The sequence below is a fragment of the Sardina pilchardus genome, chromosome 20, assembly GCF_963854185.1.
Source record: "Sardina pilchardus chromosome 20, fSarPil1.1, whole genome shotgun sequence".
Taxonomy (NCBI): Eukaryota; Metazoa; Chordata; class Actinopteri; order Clupeiformes; family Clupeidae; genus Sardina; species Sardina pilchardus.
Genome location: NC_085013.1, coordinates 30,182,063 through 30,205,792, shown reverse-complemented (window position 1 = coordinate 30,205,792; position 23,730 = coordinate 30,182,063). Strand labels below are relative to the sequence as shown.

Sequence of the window (23,730 nt, the reverse complement as noted above, 5' to 3'; positions counted from 1 at the left end):
ATAAATGCACACAGTACTAGGTCTCACACTAACAATAAGCACCTGTGTGCCATTTAATTATATTTAAAAAAGATACATACATCAGGCATATGTGTAAAAATGGACACTTGTGCCACTAATGTGAATAGGGCGTATGATCAAATATAGTGCATTTAGTTTTTAGCCAAACAATAAGCTCATTTTTAAAAATGCTATGCAAATAACAACAATCTCAATCTTTAACACAACTATTCAACCAAATAATGTGTGAGTTACATCAACTTACAATGTTTAGTTTTGATGCTATTATGATAGTTGTGGGATGAGCCAGGTTCAAAAACCTAAAATATGTGATTTCTGCCAGATGGTTGTGTTTGAGGTGCTGTAGTCCACTGCTGATTGGTCAAATGCTATGATGTCAATATTTGTAAGATAGCTTGATCTTCCCTAATTGGCTGAGAGAAAACCACATGACTCTACAACTCCAAATGGAGGCAGAGGGAGGGAATTTTCAGTGTGTGCGGAAGTGACTACATATGGTTATTTGCCCCATAAAGCTGGACCAGCGTGCAGTAGCCTGAAAGTTGTCGGTTCAATTCCTGGCTTCCAATTTGTGACCTTGAGCAAGGCACTTACTGTAACCCCAAGTTGCTCCGGGGACAATATAATGACAATGTAATATAGTTGACATATGGAAGTCACTTTTGACAAAAAGTGTCGGCTAAATGTAATGTAATGTAACGTAAGAATGGAAAGCCAAGCACACTCAAGTGTCGGAGTCCTCACATGATCCCTAGACAGGAAAGACAAGAGTGGGACTCATGAATACCTCTTAGTTTGCAGACTCCCTGCATAAATGATCTGTAATTTATACAGAGAACTTCAGGAATCATCTGTGCAACTAAAGGGGAATTCCTGTGTCTGAGATTGTTCATGAATAATAAGACAAAGAATTACGACTACATGACAGCATATGGACACAAAACAATAGTGAAAAGTTCAAGTAATTCTCCAGTTCCCCTTTAAACCTTTAAAGGAATCAATAGCCTACTCACATCAATCAGTCTTGAAACAGGAAACAACTCTGACAGTTCTTTAGACATTCTCTAAAACACATCATACTCTATTAACAAGAAACCCAATTCAGCTCTGAAGCCTAGAATGTATATGTCTGTGTTAGGGATGTTGTCTAAGTCTTCACAAACTCACCTTCAGACCAGAGGATAAACTGGAAAACAAGCAATGGCACACTGGTTGCCCCGGTTACGTGCCATCTTGATGTAGCCCTGTTCTCCCCAGCGGACACCCCAGCTTCACATACAACACACCAAGACACTTTATCACCCCAGCTTCACATACAACACACCAAGACACTTTATCACCCCAGCTTCACATAAAACACACCAAGACACTTTATCACCCCAGCTTCACATAAAACACACCAAAACACGTTACCACCATAAACTTTAACACTTACACACCAAAACACTTTACCACCATAAACTTTACACTAATACACCAAAACACTTTACCACCACAAACTTTATACTTACACGCCAAAACACTTTACCACCACAAACGTTATAATTAAATTCGCAAACGTTATAATTAAATTCGTAAAATGTACACTCACTGAACCACAGTCCTATATGGTGTCAAAATGTGTTAACTGTATAACTGCAAATCACTTCACTATAGCAGAGGTAGTGGAATATGTATTTTACCAATGTGACTGAGGAAGCGAACAGAGAGAACTGCAGAACTAGTAGATGTATAGAAGAATAGGAATAGTCTACAGAGATACAGGGGAAGAACTGCAGATCGAGTAGATATATAGAAGAATAGGAATAGCCTAGGTACAGGGGAAGAACTGCAGAACGAGTAGATATATAGAAGAATAGGAATAGCCTACAGAGTTCCGGGGGAGGAACTGCAGAACTAGTAGATAAATAGAAGAATAGGAACAGGCACAGGGGAAGCACACCTGTTCTTCACCAGCCAGTAGTCCTGGCCATCTTCAGTTCCGTAGCCCACAGCCAACATGGCATGATTAGTCTTAGAACTACTGCAATCAGACTCATAGTAGACACCTGACAATCAATCAATCCATCCATCAGTCAATCAATCAATCAATCAATCAATCAATCAATCAATCAATCAATCAGCTAGTCAATAAATCAGTCAGTTAACTCAATAATGACTGCACTCCAAATGCAGCATATTGTATTTTAATTTGAGTTATATTTAGTTACGTTTACAAATAGAGGTGTGTTGACTGGACATCACCTACCAGATGAATACTGACGGAAGGATTTGTGTCCAGCATCAACAGAAACGGACACAGGTCCCACGTTGGCCAAATACGTCTGTAAAGTTCCTTCATCTCCATACGGCAACTTGTTGTATCCACGACAGTAGGCTCCAATACCCGACTTTGTGAAACGGCAGTATGAATCCTGTGAAATGTCAGAAAGGTGTGATTTTGATTGTGAAATTTGGAAGCAGTTTCTTACCATCTGTTTATTAACAAAATAAACATTGGCTCAATATCCAAAAGATGCTTTACAATAGTGTCCAAGTCTATAAACTACATGTCAAAAAGTCCATATCTAGTGGGCTTGATGCAAGGCAAGCCCATGTATTGTTCTTCCCTAGCCCGTTTTTTGAGAACGCCTCTTCTCCGGTTACATGCTGCCACTCAGACATGCCACCACTACGACATGCTTCCATTTAGACATGCCTCTATTTCGACATGCTGCTATTTCGACATGCTGCCAATCCGACACATTTTAGTACCCCCATTCCGACAGTTTACAAATCCTATTTTTTCCCAAGTCAATTTAACGGACCCTGTGAGCCCGACGGACGCAAAGTGCATCAAAAAACACACCCATTCTTCTCTGTTACATTGCTCCGCGATTATTAGTCACATCGAGATGAGACCTATATTGCATGAAAGGGCAGAACCGGGGCTGTATCAAGTATGAAAATAAAATATAATCATGAATTTAAATCAAAGTATATCATATTTACAGTCTATATTGCTCTGCGTTCACCCACGCAGCCACTGCTCTCGCTTAAATTACTCCGGGACCAGGCATCGTACAGACATGACACGCATATCAAATGAAAGAGGAGAAACAGAGCTCTCCATCGATACCAAACACATCGATCCTTTTGTGTTATACAAACAGACGAAGTGACAAACAAATAAGAATGTCATATAGTTTCGGCTACCGCTACTTTCGTTTGATTTACTCGTGAAACCGTGGTCAAAAAGATATGGCTTGTATGTCTGATAAAAGAGGAGAGCTAGAGCTATCCACAGATACCAAATACAACCTTCTAGGCCATAAAACAGACGAAGTGACAGCAAAATAATAACTTAATTTAGCTCCACTTAGTCTGCGAATAATGACAACTTGCCATGTACAGAACTGCTCTCACTTCCCCGTGTCGCGCACGCAACAGACACATAACCATATCAAGAAGTCTTCACAATGACATTTTAAATGTGAATCTTTATTATTTTACACAATTGGATATAGTTATACCATTAATAGCCTATTAATGACCTCATGTCGGAATGGCACGTTGTTTGAAAAAAAAGTTAAATACCGCCACTGCGACCATGAAAAAAAAAAATGTCGGAGTGGTGGGACTTTTTCCCTTGAAGAGACATGCCTCCACTACGACAATTGGACGTCTATGTCGGAATGAACGGCGGATACCCTCTTCTCCTAGAGCATTTGAGCTATCAACGCGGTTCTAACACTAAAAAATCAGGCCCAATCCGGTGTAGGTTGCTTGTTAATGTCGGATGGCTGCCAGTTGTCTTTTTTCCGGTATTCCCGTTTTTCGGTTGAAATGAATGGGGAAATTATTTTTTTGGTATTTTTTTTCAGCCTGTGTTTTTTAAGCATTGTTGACATAATACAAGTCATTAGCTGTTAGCTAATCAACCTGGTAAGCATTGTTAGCTTAGTTAGCATGGTTAGCATTTTTAGCATAAATGCTAGAAATCATCAGCTAAGTTAGCTAATCAACCTGGTTAGCATTGTTAGCTTAGTTAGCATTGTTAGCATAGTTAGCATTTTTTGTAAGCCCACTCTTGCAGGTCCTAGTGTAACGGGTGCTAGCTGGTTAGCTATGCTGTGGAATGTTAGTAAACCTCACTCCCCGACACTTCAAGAGCGCTGCTGGCATGAAAGCTAGTAGCCTGGGCTTTTAGCTGGATTGTTAGCGCGCTCGACTCCCGATCTGAGGTGCTGCTGTCTCGCGGGTTCGAGTCCGGGCGTGTGCAGGGCTGGACCGCGGTGGTTCCACACAACGCAGGTTACATTGGTGCCGTGACCCGGATCGGGAGTGAGGTTTAGGGGGGTGAGTGTAACGGGTGCTAGCTGGTTAGCTATGCTGTGGAACGTTAGTAAACCTCACTCCCCGACACTTCAAGAGCGCTGCTGGCATGAAAGCTAGTAGCCTGGGCTTTTAGCTGGATTGTTAGCGCGCTCGACTCCCGATCTGAGGTGCTGCTGTCTCGCGGGTTCGAGTCCGGGCGTGTGCAGGGCTGGACCGCGGTGGTTCCACCCAACGCAGGTTACACTCGGACATGCACATTTCTAGTTTAACCAAATATCTGACGAATATATAGCTTAGATATATCACTGTGCTTCCGAATCTATCATCTTGTTCAATCAGGTTAATAGGTGTTACATATTGTTTATTGTTTATTGTATTTGATAAGTGTTTGTTTTTTTTGCATATAGCCCCGAAGGTCTTGCTGGACCTCACATAACAAGTCTGTCAACCTTTCTGTGAAGCATAGCCTACACATACAGTATGCATAAGCCATTCTGTGTAGCACATATGCATAAGCCATTCTGTGAAGCATACACATATATGCATAAGCCACTCTCATGTTACCACAATGCGATTTATATTTAGATATCTAATCCATACAGTGATTTCAAAACTAGTCCCACTGCACTGTACCTGTCCCTCATAGGGATAAGATGCTTCAGTGTCTATGCCACCGTTGTCACTGACGTACTGGAAAGCCTTGTGCTTGTAGCCTCCATTGCAGCCCTCATTCCCATAGGACCTGGAGCAGTCCACCAGCTGCTGTTCACTCAGAGAGGGCAGGCCTCCCTTATATATGCAGGTGTGAGACTCCAGTGCACCTGTCTTAAAAAGAGAAGAGAAAGCTTGAGCATAGACACACACACACACACACACACAAACACACACACACACACACACACACACATACTATACACACACACACACACACACACACACACACACACACACACCATGTGATCTCACATATCACTCACTACACTGAAGGCCCAGCAAGATCCACAGGAGCCTTGATCTTTGACACCCGTCACACAGCCAGATTTCCTCCAGTCTACAGCTGCAGGCAGCTCTGCCCCCTGCTGGGGTCTGAGGGACATATCGCCCTGCTCAGGTGGAGATGCGGTGACATTTGAAAGAGCCAAGTCTCCCAGGAGACCACGGTATTCCTCATCATCCTGTTAGAGGAAGAACAGCGACGAAGAAGCGTGAGTACCGGTAAGTAAATTGTGGAATTAAAGAAAGAGTGATTACAGAAATGATTTGCTAATTTATAAAATCAGTTTTGAAGTGAAAATGGATGCATCCTGATTTCTGAAACCTCTAAGGACTTTTAAACTTCTAAGGAAGTAGACGGCAAAATAGTAAGATATATGGTAGGCATCTACGGTCACTTTGGGAGTAATCCTGCAATTTAGCTGTGTTATTTTTTGTAGAAACAGATCATCTGTCCTACAGTACCATGTCGGAGAAGTGGTTGATGCCCGTGCGGTAGGTCTTGATGCCCTGGTCAGCCAAGATGTTGTGGGTCAGAACCCTGCGGCGGGTGGAGAGCCAGATGTCTTTGCGCCGGGCCTCCTCCTCAGAGCTCCTGTAGGATTTACCTGAAGACCAAACAGCCAAAAAGATGACAACTCTGCATTTGTTACTGTGAGTCCTCCTCAGGGGTCCGGTACACCTTACCTGGTTACACAATTAGTTAATACAGATAACCATAGGTCGAATTACAGGGGGACAGAAATTTCAGTTTTGGGGGGTCAGATCATTCTTATGGTATTGTGAAAAAATGTCATTACAGTTACAGTACAAGTCAACTGCTATTTTCACTGTAATATTTTAATGTAAAGCAATTTCAGACACTATATTGTGGACCGTACCATTTTTACCCACCATGGCGCTAGAGGCAATGGAGATAGAGAATGACTTCAATTTCTTCAATTTGTAGTTTCTGATGTCTCATTTCATCAAACTACAGATACACCACCCCACCTCGTAAAGTTACATAGTGCGGTTATAGCCGAGAGGGCCGCGAAGTGAAAGCAGAAGTGCCGTTCACCCTGTTATGAGTTGATGAACCGCTGAAATCATTTTGGAAACATTATTTTAATGTACGAAAAATTCTTTAGTGTTGCTTTAATGTGTACCCCACAGTGCCCCCATAATTTGAAATATGAGCGCTACCCCCCTATTATGGTGAGGGAATTTGCACTCTGCAGATATAACTATTACAGTAATATGCCACCATTTTATACTGTTTTAAACTGCCTCTGTTATTACATACATGTACCTCCCAGTATTATACAGAATGTTGGAATCTTACAATGAATGGCATTTTGTGTTGACATACAGTACTGTATGTAGCAAACAAAGACACCCCCTCACCAAACTTGAGTTTCCATGCGTGGAACTCCAGGTCCTCCAGAGAGAGGCTGGCACAGCTCACCACTGCCAGAGAGGCAGCTGCCATGATCAACAGCTTCATGCTGGAAGAAATAACAACAAAACATGGTCAATTAGGAGCCCATTTATATTGTTAAGTAGAGCTGGTGTGTGTGTGTGTGTGTGTGTGTGTGTGTATCTGTGTGTCTGTGTGTGTGTTTGAAAGGGTGAGAGCAATAAAGATGGTCAGAAAGAGTTTGAAGCATTTTCACCTGCTTGAGAATGTCTTAACAGCTCCAATAGATGACCTCCAATTGAGAAGCAGTTTGACAGACGACACTCTTATACCCTGACAGAAGGATTTCCCCACTCTATTATCGGCCTTCTCCTGAATCAGCCTTAGTTATGCAGACGACACTCTTATACCCTGACAGGATTTCCCACTCTATTAACCTCTAAGTACCTTCTCCTGAATCAGCCTTATGCACATGACTGCAAGTTCCTGCTTTACTTCTCAATTTGTTTGAGATCTAGCTGATGTAGGCTAATATAAGCAAATGTCCAATTTCTCTTTTATGACATTCAGATTGATAATGTCAGCATTTATTGGTTTCCTGGAATTAACGAAGATAAAATAGCACCTTCATATATCTCTGAGTTTATCAACCACAAAGGAAACTTAGATTTTCTAAAGCTAATCTTTTAATTGTACCCAACGTGCTCCACAAGCATCCTTAAGTCCATTATGGCCCAAAGTTATCAAATATAATGTGATGCACTAACTTACTTGATAGAGTAGCTTAATTGTCGATACTGGAGTATGTTTGTGCTGTTTTTGTGTTGTGCGTGTGTCAGAATCTGCCGGGGTGCATGTTTGAAGTGAAGTTCAGGGCATACTAGGACTTCATTGATTTGTTTGTTTTCTAAATACAGCAAGTGGAATGGATCTAATAAAGAAGCACACATTGCTTTGAAAAAAATAGATAGAGTGGATAGATTGATTCATATATTTCTGACATGGGGAAAGTAGAGGGGTTTTACCTAATACTTTTAAGAAGTGGGTGGGATGTCTCCTAAAGGATATGCCATATATGACCTTAAATCCTACTCACTCAACTATTATGCACATTGTAAGAAGAGGATCTATCTAGGACGGCATATCCGAAGTAGTCTGGCCCTGCCTGCCTGTATCTAAGTTCATTTTCTTTAACTGAGATAAAAGTCACTTCTCACAAGGTGAAAGGGTTTGGTAAAACTAGGCTATATCTGCAGTCCAGAAGCACAAATCTATTGTAGGATAACTACCACAATCTGCATACAGTTGTTTAATCATTAATCAATCAATCAATCCATCTTTAAATCAATCCCTAATTGATGGATTGATTATTGTTTTTAGCTATGATTAGTGATTATTGTTGATATTCTGGAGCAATTCAGTGGTGGTGCACTGTTTCATTTTCAGTATTCAGAGTTAGTACAGCTTGTGAAGGTTTATGGTCCCAATGTCATATAATGATAGTGTGTATATACTGTATGAGACAACTAGTAAGCCATTATGTCTAGTCAATGGTAAGCATGACCAATAAAGAAATGGAAATCTGAAAGTTCCACACACACCCTTAAGACTGTATTTGAGCGCACACACACACACACACACACACACACACACACACACACACACACATATACACACACACACACACACACACACACACACACACACACACACACACACACACACACACACACGATAGGCCACTGTTGATGCATGCAATTTTGTATGGGGAATAAATGCTTGTATGATATAATCTGGGTTAGAAATAGAGGAAGTAATATGTATAATTTGCCGTTCTTTATTTAGGAAATGAACCTCCTTACAGGACGATCAGTATCCCAACATACACCACACTGAGAGTGAAGAGGAAGCCTCTGATGTTGCACATTAGTATATTCCAGAGCCATATATGGCTCTGGTATATTCTATTCTATTCTATTCTATTCTATTCTATTCTATTCTATTCTATTCTATTCTATTATTCCGGCGCTGCTGCACCACACTGATAAGAGGAAATCTCTGATGTTGCACATTAGTATATATTCTATGCTATTCTATTCTATTCTATTATTGGCGGAGTGGAGAGGAAACCTCTGATGTTGCACATTATTCCGTCACTGCTGCACTGACAGCTAACCTCTGGATGACTGTTTCAAAAAGACAAGTTGGGTTTAGTTCAATGTGTCCCAGTTTCTCATGACCATTCTTGCTTCTGAACCTCGTCATTGATGCTGTGCAGAGAGCTTACACACGGGGCCTCCTGTGGTGGTAGGCCTTTTGTCTGTATTGGGGAATAAACTCAAAGCTGAGCATGGAGCAAGAACCTTTACTCCTTTCGTTGTGGTCATTTGTTGAAGCTGCTTAAGAGATCCCTCTGAACGGGGAGGGGGAGGGGATAGAGAGGCCTTACGCTTCTTTGGTGCTACAGGTCTTGGGCAACATCAGTCCCCACAGAATGCTATCAGCCCCCCCCTCCCCCCCTCCCACTCACACACACATACACACACACACACACACACACACACACAAATTAATGCATTAATATGTAAATTAATCTTCAGCAACTTTCTTCTCAGTGCTGTGGTGTTAGATTAGCTCCGGTTTTGGGGTTGGAAGATGATGGATTCTCAGTGCTGTGGTGTAAGTTTAGCCTCAGTTTTGGGGTTGGAAGATAGATTCTCTCAACAAACAGTCCTCGAATTTCCCCCTTGGAGATCAATAAAGTATCTATCTAACTATCTATCGATCTATCTATCTATCTCCACTGCTTATTTGATGTGTTTTCATGCAGAAAAACAACCTGGGGTCCATTTTTGACAGAGTTAAACTTTAATAATAATAGGCTAATAATAATAATAATAATAAGCTTTATTTGTATAGCACCTTTCATGCAGAGAATGCAGCTGAAAGTGCTTTACGTTTGGAACATGTAACACAATAATCAAAAGAATCAGTCATCCCTCTTCGCTGCTGTGGCCATTAATGATCTAATCAGCAACATATCACAAATATAGACAACAACATAGAAACAAAGAACATAGAAAAGAATATAGAAAAGAACACGTAACACAGTAGCAGAACAGAATCAGTCAGAGAAAGTAGTCTACTAAATAAGATGAGTTAACTAAATGTTTGATGAACAGTACAGAGGCAGGGTGTTCCATAGCTTTGGTGCATCATGGATAGAAGCAGCTTCCCCACTGTGTTTGAGGAGCACTTTGAGTACAATCAAAAGATTCACATTAGAAGATCTAAGTTTCCTTTGTGGTTGATAAGCTCAGATGTATATGAACGTGCTATACCATTCAGAACCTTGTAAGTAATTAACACAACCTTAAAACCAATTCTAAAGAAACAGGGAGCCAATGCAGTTCAGCTAACACAGGGGTGATGTGCTCTCTCTTCTTGGTTTTATTTAAAAGCCTAGCAGCAGAATTATGTATGAGTTCCAATTTCTTTATACTCTATGTTGTCAGTAAAAAGCAAAGATTCTAGAGCGGTAATTCATCTCCTTGATTACTACACACTGTAGCTGCAATGTTCACTACCACATTTAACGGACTATGCAAAGACACAAAGTTTGACACACTTGATGATGGAAAATGTCAAGCCGTTTGCTATTTCACACTTTCCCCTCTTGTTGCCTAGAAAACAAAAGCACCATCTGAGAGCCTGTGTTGTCGGAAACCTCAGAAATTACATGAAGCTGATGAAAAGCTGAAACAGTGCCAGAATATGTGATGAAAGTCTCATCCTGGTGTGATGTACAGTAACTCCTCCTGGTGTGATGTACAGTAACTCATCCTGTCTCATGCATGGGTTGCTCTTCAGACTTGCGGGTAAGTTGCATAGGAGGCGACGCCACACTGGTTGTTCTGGTTCCTGGATAACTTGATGTAGCCTTCATCTCCCCAGTGGGCACCCCAGCTGCACACAGAGAGGGAAATCGCTGCATACGTACAGTATATCCTTCACCACTTGCATACGTACAGTATATCCTTCACCTCTTGCATACGTACAGTATATCCTTCACCACTTAAGAGTTGCATACGTACAGTATATCCGGGTCATTCTCTAATTCAGGGTACATTCCATGTCAGCAAAAAAGCAAAATAGCGCTGTCCTTTCTCAGTGGAACATTAAATGTCTCAATATAGTATATTAATTCAGTGTTACATATCTGTTATCTGCAGAGCTTAAACATTAACTGTTTTTGAGTTTTTTAAATAAAAAACAGGTTTTTACTTGAGAGTTGGTCAACTATGTTACGGACAAACAGGGTGTTACAAAAAACATTAAATTCAGTCTTGCACTTGAAATGAAATGCAATTTAGAAGGCTCTTGAGTCTATTTCTGCTACACATACAATAGTTATTTTAAATTATTTTTAGAACCAACCTTTTTTAAAAGATGAATATGCAATGCATGTATAACCGTCCTTATGGACGAGGATATTTTTCATCATAAATCTCCATTTAAGCTATCTTTCATCATTAAAAAATATGTTATAGTAAAGTCCAACCTATTCAAATAAGTAGAATGCTTAAAAATGTAAGAAACATCAATATTGGCTGTTTTAACTTTAAAAATCAAAGTGTAACCTAGGTGACAATGAAAATCACACGGTTGACATTATAACTTAGTTGACTGGACATACAGTATTCTTAACCATGGACAACATTTTATTCATGAGACAGAATTTAATTACCAAAGTTCCTTTTGGTGAAAACCTCTTATTTTAAATGCTAAATTATTATACAATATACATAATTCCACAGAGAATACATTGAAATGCACACTAACAAAACTTTAATTTCACAAAGACTTGTGACGTAAAATCATCCTTTTTGTATTCAAAAATCTGAAATGAGTTAAGTAAAATAATATATCTACATAAAATGTGTGTATATTTAAAGGTCCAGTCGATATAAATGACATAGAAACAATTAATTATCACAATATTCCATAGATCACTGATGTAACTTAGTTGACAGATAGTTGAGCTCCGGTGTAACTTAGTTGAAAAATAGAGCTGACCGTAACTTAGTTGACCGTAACTTAGTTGACAATTTCCATATTTCTTCCCCATAACAGAAATGGTGGACCTAGCCTAGCTAACCACATGTCATTTTTTAGAGCAGGTTAATGGAAGAATTCAACACAAAATGGAATTATAATGAATAAAACTTTTTTAGTCATGATAATGTACATAACATAGTTGATGGTTAATAATACGGGCGTTGACAATATGCTTTTCTACATCAAATATTCAAAAAACTGAGAGGAGACACGCCATGGTGTGTTTGAAATGACCACCGCAGAGGAAAATGACATCACAAGGTGCTGGTCACATGGTCTTGGGACAAACCATTTTTGAGTTACCGGGGGAGGTTTTGTTTGTAACATAGTTGACCAACATTTTGTGGACATGAATAAATTATATTATTTTAAGTATTTAAATACATAATTTACATTTTAAACTATTATTTTCCTTTAATATTAAGACTTTTGAAAAAGATTGCACAAATAATGTATTTATTTCAATGGTTTTAATGGATGTTTTTGGACCCTCAACGTTCTCACATTGAAATCGGACATGGACAAAACTGTACATTTAGGGCTATAATGACACATTTTAAGCAAAATGAAGAATATATCTCACATATTGTCTATGTGATGTTATTTCATGAAGCAAGTATACAAACAAAATGTTATTTGTTTGAAGAAATTTGATTGTATAAGTATATTTAACATCAGTGGACATGCAGTGTACCCTAAATTATAGAATCACCCATCCTTCACCTCTTGCATACGTACAGTATATCCTTCACCTCTTGCATACGTGCAGTATATCCTTCACCACTTGCATACGTACAGTATATACTTCACCACTTAAGAGTTGCATACGTACAGTATATCCTTCACCACTTACAAACGTACAGTATATCCTTCACCACTTACATACGTACAGTATATCTTTCACCACTTAAGAGTTGCATACGTACAGTATATCCTTCACCACTTGCATACGTACAGTATATCCTTCACCACTTAAGAGTTGCATACGTACAGTATATCCTTCACCACTTGCATACGTACAGTATATACTTCACCACTTAAGAGTTGCATACGTACAGTATATCCTTCACCACTTACAAACGTACAGTATATCCTTCACCACTTACATACGTACAGTATATCTTTCACCACTTAAGAGTTGCATACGTACAGTATATCCTTCACCACTTGCATACGTAGGCCTACAGTATATCCTTCACCACTTAAGAGTTGCATACGTACAGTATATCCTTCACCACTTGCATACGTACAGTATATCCTTCACCACTTAAGAGTTGATTACGTAAATCTATCACAGGTGAGGTGAGCTACAATGCCATATCAAGCTGCAGATATGGTTATGGTATTTTGTCAATGCTTTTGTCCAAAGTGACAGAGAATATGAACATTATGTTAAAAAAATAATCATTTTTTAAAAGAAGTTGAAAAGCCTGCAGTTTTCATACTGTAGGTGAGTTCCAATGGTCTGGCTTACCTGTTCTTCACCAGCCAGTAGTCTTGGCCATCTTCAGTTCCGTAACCCACCACCAGCACAACGTGGTTGGATATCGTCTTGCTGCAGTGAGGGTCATTGTGGACACCTAATAACAAGTAACCAAACCAACCAATAAATCAGTTAATCAAGCGATCGACCAATCTATCAATCAATCAATCGATCAATCAATCAAAGACAATACAAGAATCAACCAGCCAACCAGTCCAGCATTCATTCATGGTATATAGATTCTAAGTAAACATCCCCGGTCTAAAACTTCACAACAAATCCTCATTAACATCATCTCCAGAGCATATTAGTCAGTATTTCACCCAACTGTTGTGGCGTACTCCTAGTGAGCAGAGCTTTGAAAAGCACAAGCAGGTTTTTAGTCTCAGTCTAAACCACCTGAGGGTGCTATATTCCCATATAGGCATTTAACCCAGATTGCCGCGTGTATGTGCTAGACTCACCAGACACATAGTGCTGGAAGGAGGACCGTCCAGCGTCGATGACCACAGCCACAGGACCCACAAACGCCACCGTCTCCTTCAAAGCCTCCTCGTCTCCAAACGGCAGTTCCACATGCCCATGGCAGAGGGCGCCAACGCCAGACGGCTTGAAGCGGCAGATTCCATCCTGGGGGGACACAGTAAGATAGAGCAGGGCTGGAACCACACCGAACACAACAGCACAGCTCACAGAAGCTTCTAGAACTGACTGAGCCTCAACACCAAACACAACACAGCTCATAGAAGCTTCTAGAACTGAGCCTCAACACCAAACACAACACAGCTCATAGAAGCTTCTAGAACTGAGCCTGAACACCAAACACAGCACAGCTCATAGAAGCTTCTAGAACGGAGCCTCAACACCAAACACAACACCAAACACAACACACAACACCAAACTCAACACTAACACAACACCAAACACATCACTAAACACAACACCAAACACATTTAAACACTTAAACATTTATCCAGTAGGTGTCACAGTAGACTACCTTTGCTCTATACGGGTAGGCCTCGTCCGTGTCTATTCCCCCGTTATCACGGACATACTGGTAGGCTGCCGTCTCCTGACCTCCGTGGCATCCGTGGTTCCCATAGGAACGGGAGCAGTCCAGCAGCTGCTGCTCGCTCAGTGAGGGCAGGTAGCCGTGCTCAATACAGGTGTGGGCCTCCAACACAGCAATCTGGAGAGACACACACACACACACACACACACAGCAGGTAGCCGTGCTCAATGCAGGTGTGGGACTCCAACACAGCAATCTGGAGACACACACACACACACACGACAGGTAGCTGTGCTCAATGCAGGTGTGAGACTCCAACACAGCAATCTGGAGACACACACACACACACACGACAGGTAGCTGTGCTCAATGCAGGTGTGAGACTCCAACACAGCAATCTGGAGACGCTCAGAGGATACACACACACACAAATACACACATAGAATATACAGACACTCACACATACACACTAGACACTACACACACACTCAAACAAACACCACACTCTTCCACTTTCAACTTACTGCACCAAAAGCCCAACAGGATCCACACTGGTGCTGGTCTTTCACCCTCATCACACAGCCCTTCTGCCTCCAGTCCACTGAGTCAGGCAGCTCAGCATCGCCCCCTTGCTTTTTGGAGGCAAACGCCACTTTCTGGTATGATGCCTGGGCATTTGCATTGGCATTGGCATTGGCATTGGCATCGGCATTGGAGCGATTGAAGTGAGACAAGAGGACAGCCTGATTGTATTCTTGGTTGTTCTGTCGAGGAGGAAAATTGATGAATAAATGAATAACATACGCAGAGTTAAAACTGTCCCATCTTGATGTACATTGATTATAGATCATTAACTATGCAATCATGATTTGTCTTTGGTCAGGGGGAATATGGCTACCATGTCGGAGAACTGGTTCATGCCCATGCGGTAGGTCTTGATGCCCTGGTCAGCCAGGATGTTGTGGGCCAGAACACTGCGGCGGGTGGAGAGCCAGACGAGTTTACGCTGGAGCTCCTCCTCAAACGAGTTGTACGATTTTTCTGTGGAGAAATGATGCAGACACATCATTATGCCAGGCTAACCATGAATGAGTTTTTTTGAGTATACAGTACATTCAAATACAAAGAACCCAATCCATGTAAACGCTGCTGACACCAGGAGTAATGCACAATAACACAGAAACACACATGTCAGTAAACTCCAATCATAACATCAGCCATCTCACCAAACTTGAGTTTCCATGCGTTGAACTCCAGGTCCTCCAGAGAGAGGCTGGCACAGCTCACCACCGCCAGAGAAGCAGCTGCCATGATCAACAGCTTCATGCTGGAGTACTGTACACTATAGGGACTACAGGTGAGTGAGAGAGACCTTGCTCAACGTTTGATCCTTGTCCTGAATAATGCATAGCTAAAGTTTACATTATGTGTGTGTGTGTGTGTGTGCGCAATATATGCAGCTTACTTGGTCTGGTCTGTCCAATACCATCTGGAGTGAAACAGCGCAGTGTCCAGTGCCTGATATTTATACTGTTTACAGTATCATAACTATAGCAGCTCCACTTTCAGTTCAGAGACCGAGTGTTAGCTGGAGACATTAAGAAAGTGCTTACCCTCAGTCATTTCAAACAGAGCGACACACACACACACACACACACACACACATACACAATTCACAGACCGAGCGTTAGCTGGAGCTATTGGGAAAGTGCTTACTTGCAGTAATTTCAGTATGAGAAACACTAACCTCAATGATACTACAGCCAAGCTCTTCTACATGCTCTTCATCCCTCCTCTTTTTAGCAAGAGGAGAAAGTGTTTGAGGTGACAAAATGATAATGAAAATGTGATTTAAGTATGTGCTTCACCATGGTTTCTCATGTTTTTGTACACACACTTTGCTGCTATTCTTCTCATGGGGTATAAGTGCAAAAACTCTGTAGGTTAGGTTTAGAGTCACTCATATTTTGATTTTGTACATGAAAGTCACTGAAGTCATCAGAGTTTTATTGAATTTCAAGTTCCCCTCTTGACTCACTGGCCTATCAGGTGAACTTAGGGACCGAAAGTAAAAGTGCAGACCTGCTGGTGAAAGCAATAAGACGCCACCAACAGACACTATAACACCATCTCACTGATGAGCCACTATCAGCAATGTGTTCATGTAATGGCCGCCATCTCACAGATGAGCCACATAGCAGCAATGTGTTCATGTAATGGCCGCCATCTCACTGATGAGCCACTAGCAGCAATGTGTTCATGTAATGGCCACCAGCAGGTGTAGCTCTGCAGTGATTAAACCAAACTCCCTGAGCAGCTTCACATTAGCCCTTTGGATCTGCAGCGATTAACCTCCCTGAGCAGCTTCACATTAGCCCTTTGAATCTGTTGTGGGATTGTGCTACTATTACTTCACTTGTTCTATAGTATAAACTTTATAACTATTTAGATAATAACTCTTTCTCTAATGCAATATATTTGTGTTCAGACAGTCTGAATGGCATGGTTTTACTTCAATTCTTCTGTAATATAAACTATTTCTATAATTATAACTATTTAATAATACCTCTTTTTCCAATGCAATACATTTATGTTCAGACAGTCTGGTTTCCAGAGCAAAATTAGAGCTTCATTTGTCCCAGCTGCTCTGCTAACCATGCTTCTTTCTGAACCCTGCCAATTACCAACGCATCAGAGAGCAAGTGCGCCAGGCGGCCTACTGCTGTTTGAGGTCTTTGACCATATTGGGAGATACAGTAAACTCTTAGTACAGAGCATGGGAGTATTTATCATTTAGTTTATTTATTCTGAGTAATATTCGGTACATTGCCAACTATGTCTGTAGATTTCCATGTCAAACATTCTGAAATGGTTCTAGAGGTGCATTAGGAACTGTTCTCTGAATATTTACATATTGTTTCCCTGTGTGTGTTTTCCTGTGGATGAGAGAAGCATAATGCACTCTTAAAATAACATATAAGAACTCACCATAGATGCCCTTGGGCTCCCTTGGTCAGTGGTGCGATGTGTTTTAGCTAGTGTACGATAGCGGCTTTTAGATACTGTAATGTGCCAGACCCCTCCTTAGGGCATTAATTGCCACACCCCTTGGCATGGTGCTCAAGAGAAGCGGTGAAAAACTCGAAAAACTCAAGTCTATTATAGGAATAAGCTTTCTGCCGTGATGATTATACGCTTTCCGCCAGGGTTCTGCGTCACAAAAATAGGGCCCAGTAGTGTGTTACAGGTTCTCATAAGTTAATTCAGCATTTACTGAATTAAGTAGCCGTGTGTTACAGGTTCTCATAACTTAACTCAGTCAAATCAATACGAGGACTAGACTGAGTAAAATTGAGTGTGTTATCGTTTTTGCAATATCCAAAATGAAACATATGACACACATTTAGTTAAAGCACTGACAATGATCAAAATTCAGAGGATACAACACACTCTTTTCATTCAGGCTGCTCATCAGTTGTCTTTATTTCAAAGGTGAGAGGAAAGCAAGACATTTGTTTACAAACATCAAAACTGTGGAACGTCAAAAAGAATGCAAGGCAACGATCAATGATCCTCACACTTAAGGATGTAAGCAGTCCTCACAGCTGAGCTCTATAGGGAGAAACGAAGAAGAGTGAGACTGATGAAACATCATAGTTTGCCAAATACCATCTGATATCATACATAGAACATCATGCATAAAACTAAAATATCTCAAAGGGAATCCTTTAAATCTTTAAACAGGTCATTATCCTATTTCACATCAATAAGTCTTGAAACAGAAAACAACTCTTTAAACATTCTTTAAAACACATCATACTCTATTAGCAAGAAACCCAATTCAGCTCTGAAGCCTAGAATGTATATCTGTGTTAGAGTCTGTCTTTCTCTTCACAAACTCACCTTCAGACCAGAGGATAAACTGGAAAACAAGCAATGCCACACTGGTTTCCCCGGTTACGTGCCATCTTGATGTAGCCCCGTTCTCCCCAGCGGACACCCCAGCTTCACATACAACACACCAAGACACTTTACCACCATAAACTTTACACTTACACACCAAAACACTTTACCACCATAAACTGTACACTTACGCATTAAAACACTTTACCACCATACACTTTACACTTACTTAATCACAGTCATATATAACACATTAAAATGTTTACTAAATAAACAAATATAATTTCAGTCCTTTTGTCCAGCAACAATCATAGTAGCAGAGAATGTGTTGGGATTAAAGGTGCACTATGAGATCCTGAATGATGTTACTTCTGTTGACATTCCACGTAAATAAACAAAACACTACTTTCCCATGCATGCTACTAAATCATGTTTTCTCACTGCACTCAACCCATATGTGCATGCTCACTAACCCCCAACCCCTCCCCTAAACATCTTGTTGGTGTTGTGGGTGTTGGTGTTTGTGGTGAAATATGGTTTGCTACAGTATGTTTTGGTACACAGCCTGTGCCCTACTGTTTGTTTGACGTTTTACAGCCCCTGTGTTGTCTCCAGAGACCTGATTTTTTCACAATGCATTCAGGGAGCAGGCAGCAAGCTGATCAAAGGGAGATGGCTATGATTTGAGACAAAAATGAAATTGCTCTAAAAATCATTCAAGATCTCATAGTTCACCTTTAACATGCCAGTAAACCAGTGTAACAAACTGAGAACTGCAGAGCTAGTAGAAGTAAAGGAGTACAGAGAAATAGGGGAAGAACTGCAGAACTACTGTAGTAGAAGTAAAGAAGCACACCTGTTCTTCACCAGCCAGTAATCTTTTCCATTTTCAGTTCCATAGCCAACAGCCAACATGGCATGGTTAGTCTTAGAATTGCTGCACTGTGGCTCATTGTAGACACCTGACATCAATCAATCAAGCCATCAATCATTAATTTGGTTAATCAATACATCAGTCATTCAGTTAAGTCAATAATGTCTGCACACCCGGTGACATCTGTTGTACTTTAGTTTGATATGGCCTAACACTACTCTGTGAGGTGAATGCACTAGGCATGACCTACCAGATGAATAGAGCCTGAAGGACTTCTGCCCAGCATCCATGGAAACAGACACAGGTCCCACATATGCTACATATGCCTTTAAAGTTCCTTCATCTCCATACGGCAACATCTTGTATCCACGGCAATAGGCTCCAATACCCCAAGGTGTGAAACGACAGTATGAATCCTGTCAAATTATGTCAACAAGGTGTGATTCTGGCTGGTTTCTGATTGTGAATTTGTTTAGTAAATTAGATAGTTTTTAACTATCTTTTAATTAAAGGAATGGTTGACTGCAGTGACGTCATACCCATTTAAGGGCACATGCTCCCTCTGATTTTTCCTCCCTGATATTTGTTTTAATAGCTGAAGACCGGTCATCAGCCCTTTTCCTAAAATTGGTGTCTATTCATGGGTTTCATCAGGTCCCTTTGCACAGGTGTATTAATCAAGCACCATGCAGTCTGCATTGATAATCAAGGTGCTTGATTGTATACACCTGTGGAAAGGGACCTGATGAAACCCATGAATAGCAGCTATGTTCCCGTAGCAACTCACACACACATTGAGCTTGCAATGTTGAACTGTTACAGTTAACGTTAGGCTACAATTTGAACAGTTGAACTCTTACAGTTACAGTCAATGGCGGTGAAGTGGTAAGGAGGCTGAGTAACAAATCAACATTAAATTAGCTATCGGATGATATAAAAAAGTAGCAGAATTATTTGTGGTTGACCTGGAAATTTTAACTGATCAAAAAGTTATGGATTTCATGTTGGCCGTGAAAGTTACGTTGTGTCAGTGTAATGTTAGCTAGCCTTGTCTAACCATAAACAAATATGTGGCTAAAACGTTACTGCCATACCTAGCTAAACCACATTCTAATGGGCTTTGGGACTGTTCTGTGTTGTCTAGTGACAAAATCTCCTCGTTCAGTTTTCAGTTTCATGGAAATAATGGCTAAATGTAGGCTAAAGCACTTGCTATAGTCAACATTCCCGACCTGTGACGCGACAATGTGACATCACGGGGAACTTACTATGAAGTTACTATGCTTGGTGCAAGAATAATCATGTTGGTTGCTATGGCGGTTGCTACTGTAGGCTAGCATTATGATAGGGGTTGCTAGGTTATTGCTAAGGTTGCTAACTTTTTGCTACTGTAAGTCTTTGCTTTGCTAAAATTAGAATCAGATGATTAAAGTGAATGGTTGGAAACTATTAGCTAATAACTAAATATTAGCTAATAACTTATTAACTAATAGCTGGTAACTACAGTAGTCCATACCTGTCCCTCATAGGGATAAGATGCTTCAGTGTCTATCCCACCATTGTCCCTGACATACTGGAAAGCCTCGTCCTTGTAGCCTCCATTGCATCCATGGTTCCCATAGGACCCAGAGCAGTCTACCAGCTGCTGTTCACTCAGAGAAGGCAGGTAGCCATATTTAATACAGGTGTGGGACTCCAGCGCACCTGTCTGAAATAGAGAAGAGAAGACTTGAACACACACACACACACACACACACACACACACACACACATACACACACCATGTGATCTCTCATATCAGTATAACTCACTGCACTGAAGGCCCAGCACGATCCACAGGAGCCTTGACCTTTGACATCCGTCACACAGCCAGATTTCCTCCAGTCTACAGCTGCAGGCAGCTCTGCTCTCTGCTGGTGTCTGAGGGACATCTCGCCCTGCTCAGATGGAGATGCGGTGACATTTGAAGGAGCCAAGTCTCCCAGGAGACCACGGTATTCCTCATCATCCTGTTAGAGGAAGAACAGCGACAAAGAAGAGTGGGTTATTCAATTGTTAAATTATAGGTCATTACAAAATAGTTCAAAACAATTCATTAACAACACAATTTTATACACACAACAAAATACAAAATCGCATCAAGGCACCAAACTTTTCACTTTACTTCCTTGCAAATCAATTACAGCAGAGCCATAGAAAGAGAGAGTTGCGACACTCTTTGATGTTGCCGCCACGATCAAAAGTTCCAAAAAAACCTGTGCTGGATGGCTGAATCGCAGGAGGGTGGGATGTACTTCTGATGCTGGAAGGTGTAATCAATTAACTCATTGACTACTGACCAAGAGATTGGCTGTAAACAGTTCCAAAAGCCCCATAACGAGGAAATAGCCTGGAAAAAGCGCTGCCATTTTTTCCTATGGAGGTCTATGGGAGTGTCGCCACTCTGTTTTATCTACCGCTCTGAATTACAGTATTTAGTGAAATGGATCCAAATATGCAAAAACAATCACCCCTGGACACCTCAATCAAAAAATCTCATCTCTATCTCTACAGTTCTGAAGGAGAACCAATCAAATCACTGCATCATCGCTAGAACAAGTTCACTCCACTCTGGCACACCCAGTCTTCATGGTGCAGAACAAATCTATTCACTTATCTCACCTATTTACGTGTCCATAATATAGGAGCAAAGGGGAGTCACACACCTTCACCACCTGTTTGAGAATGACCAACTCATGTCATTCAACACACTTGTACAGACATGGTGTTGGGTGAAGCCAAATCAACTTAGATTAAGAATTTAAGATACAACAAGTTTAACCAGCAACAAATTACAACTCACTCAGTTAATTGACAAATGTATGAAAATCAATAATTTACAAAAATTAACCTCCAAGCTACACTTATCTCCAACTTAATAACACAATAACATTCCCGACAACCAAGTGGGAAAATGACCTGGCCTACTCTCCCAACCCTGATTTCTGGGAATACATTTGTAAGAGCCCCTTCCCCATGACCACTAGCTTGAATCTGCAGCTTATATGATAGTAAGTCTTTCACAGGATTCACATCACTCAAGGCAAAATGTTTAAAATGGGTCTGGACAACACAGATATCTTTTAAAATGCATTTTAGGTAGCACACAGACAACCATCTTCAAAAAGTAAAAAAGTTTGCTCTCTCTGGATCACAGTTACTGAGACAATCTACTACACCATCCTGAGCTACAGAATCCCACCATCTTCAACACTCTGTCTCCTTGGCGATATCTCAAAAGTTCACATCCCATCAACTTCAGAAATCTGTTGCCTATTTCTAGTCCTCCAGAACTGGAAATCAAGGAATTCTTGTCCCATGACTCACAGGACTAATCTAAGTTCAGAATACATTTCAAAGGGAAAAAGTAATATTCATTAAAAAAAAAAAAAATAGCCAATTAGCAGTGTTTGAGGACATCTGGAACCCATTTCCAACTTTTCTAAATTCAACATATTGTATATTGCACATACCCCTTTCCTTTCCTGTCCTTTGCCCTCTTTTATTCTGATTCACATCCTCTACATGTATATTGTGCTCAAAAAGGTCATTGCACAAAAGAAAATGGTAACTTGAAATTGAGTCGAAAGTGAAATTGAATTCTACAATTCAGGTATAAAATTGAGAAGTGGACTGCAAAATGACATTTGGTAAGCTTCGGCAATCACTTTGGGAATAATCCTGCTATTTACAGTACGTGTGTTACTTTTTAAAGATAGATAGACCATCCTACCATGTCGGAGAAGTGGTTGATGCCCATGCGGTAGGTCTTGATGCCCTGGTCAGCCAGGATGTTGTGGGTCAGAACCCTGAGGCGGGTGGAGAGCCAGATGTCTTTGCGCCGGGCCTCCTCCTCAGGGGTCCGGTACACCTTACCTGGTTACACAATTAGATAATACAGATAACTATTAATATGCCACCATTTAATATGTTTTATACTGCCTCTGTGTATACATACTTACATACCAGTATTATACAGAATGTTGTAATCTTACTATGAATGGTATTTTGTGCTGATATATAGTATGTAGCAAACACAGTCCCTCACCAAACTTGAGTTTCCATGCGTGGAACTCCAGGTCCTCCAGAGAGAGGCTGGCACAGCTCACCACCGCCAGAGAGGCAGCTGCAAGGATCAACAGCTTCATGCTGGAACCCACAAGATATGCACGTCTCAGGTGCAGGTGGACCCCACCAGCCGCCACAAGCGGTTTTGTGCAGCGATACTCTAAAAGGACCGTTTAACAGGCTTCATGTGTGTTCAAAAGGGGAAGTGGAGACTACACGTGTTCTATAAAGTGGCAGAAATAGTGTGACCACCGACCAGACTCTAAAAAGGAGGACAAATTGTGTGTAATAGTGAGGACAAACTGGTCAAAATCAGGACAACACACAATATTTGCTGGAGGTTATGCTTTTACATTTATATGGCCTTTGATTGTGTTGAGGAATAAACTCTCAACGTTGAACATGGAAGGGAGAGAGAAGATGGAAGAATAAAAGGCAGGAGCCATCTGGGTTCATTAAGACGCCAGACATTCCCACCTACTGTAAGCCAGGCGTACTGTATA

At 40.9% G+C, this 23,730-nt stretch overlaps 1 protein-coding gene and 1 pseudogene across 2 annotated transcripts; both read right to left on the bottom strand.

The window, feature by feature from the left end:
• Positions 1-452: 452 nt before the first annotated feature.
• LOC134067246 (procathepsin L-like) lies at positions 453-7,159 on the bottom strand. 2 transcript variants are annotated; one of them, XR_009936489.1, is made up of 11 exons: positions 6,987-7,159; positions 6,718-6,818; positions 6,001-6,018; positions 5,797-5,921; positions 5,316-5,513; positions 4,972-5,163; positions 2,270-2,435; positions 1,964-2,069; positions 1,189-1,290; positions 1,035-1,085; positions 453-772 (listed from the first exon to the last, which is right to left on the bottom strand). XR_009936489.1 is itself a non-coding variant. In XM_062522404.1 (10 exons), exons 2-9 carry the CDS (start codon positions 6,815-6,817, stop codon positions 1,191-1,193), a joined length of 1,005 nt encoding a protein of 334 aa, XP_062378388.1. In that variant the 5' UTR covers position 6,818; positions 6,987-7,158; the 3' UTR covers positions 453-772; positions 1,189-1,190. The 2 variants fall into 2 exon arrangements, 1 of the variants encoding a protein (XP_062378388.1); XM_062522404.1 differs by lacking the exon at positions 1,035-1,085 and having other exon boundaries at positions 6,987-7,158.
• Positions 7,160-10,578: 3,419 nt separating this feature from the next.
• Positions 10,579-23,307, bottom strand: LOC134067130 (uncharacterized; annotated as a pseudogene).
• Between the last annotated feature and the right edge of the window lie 423 nt (positions 23,308-23,730).

Bases quoted from the DNA above. Each gene is read 5' to 3' on its own strand.
- LOC134067246 (XM_062522404.1), bottom strand. From the start codon at position 6,817: ATGAAGCTGTTGATCATGGCAGCTGCCTCTCTGGCAGTGGTGAGCTGT. The intron at 5,514-5,796 runs GTACTGTAGGAC...TTCCTCTAACAG, and splicing joins TCAACCACTTCTCCGACATG to GATGATGAGGAATACCGTGG. The intron at 1,291-1,963 runs GTGTGCTTCCCC...TTGTATGTGAAG, and splicing joins TACTGGCTGGTGAAGAACAG to CTGGGGTGTCCGCTGGGGAG.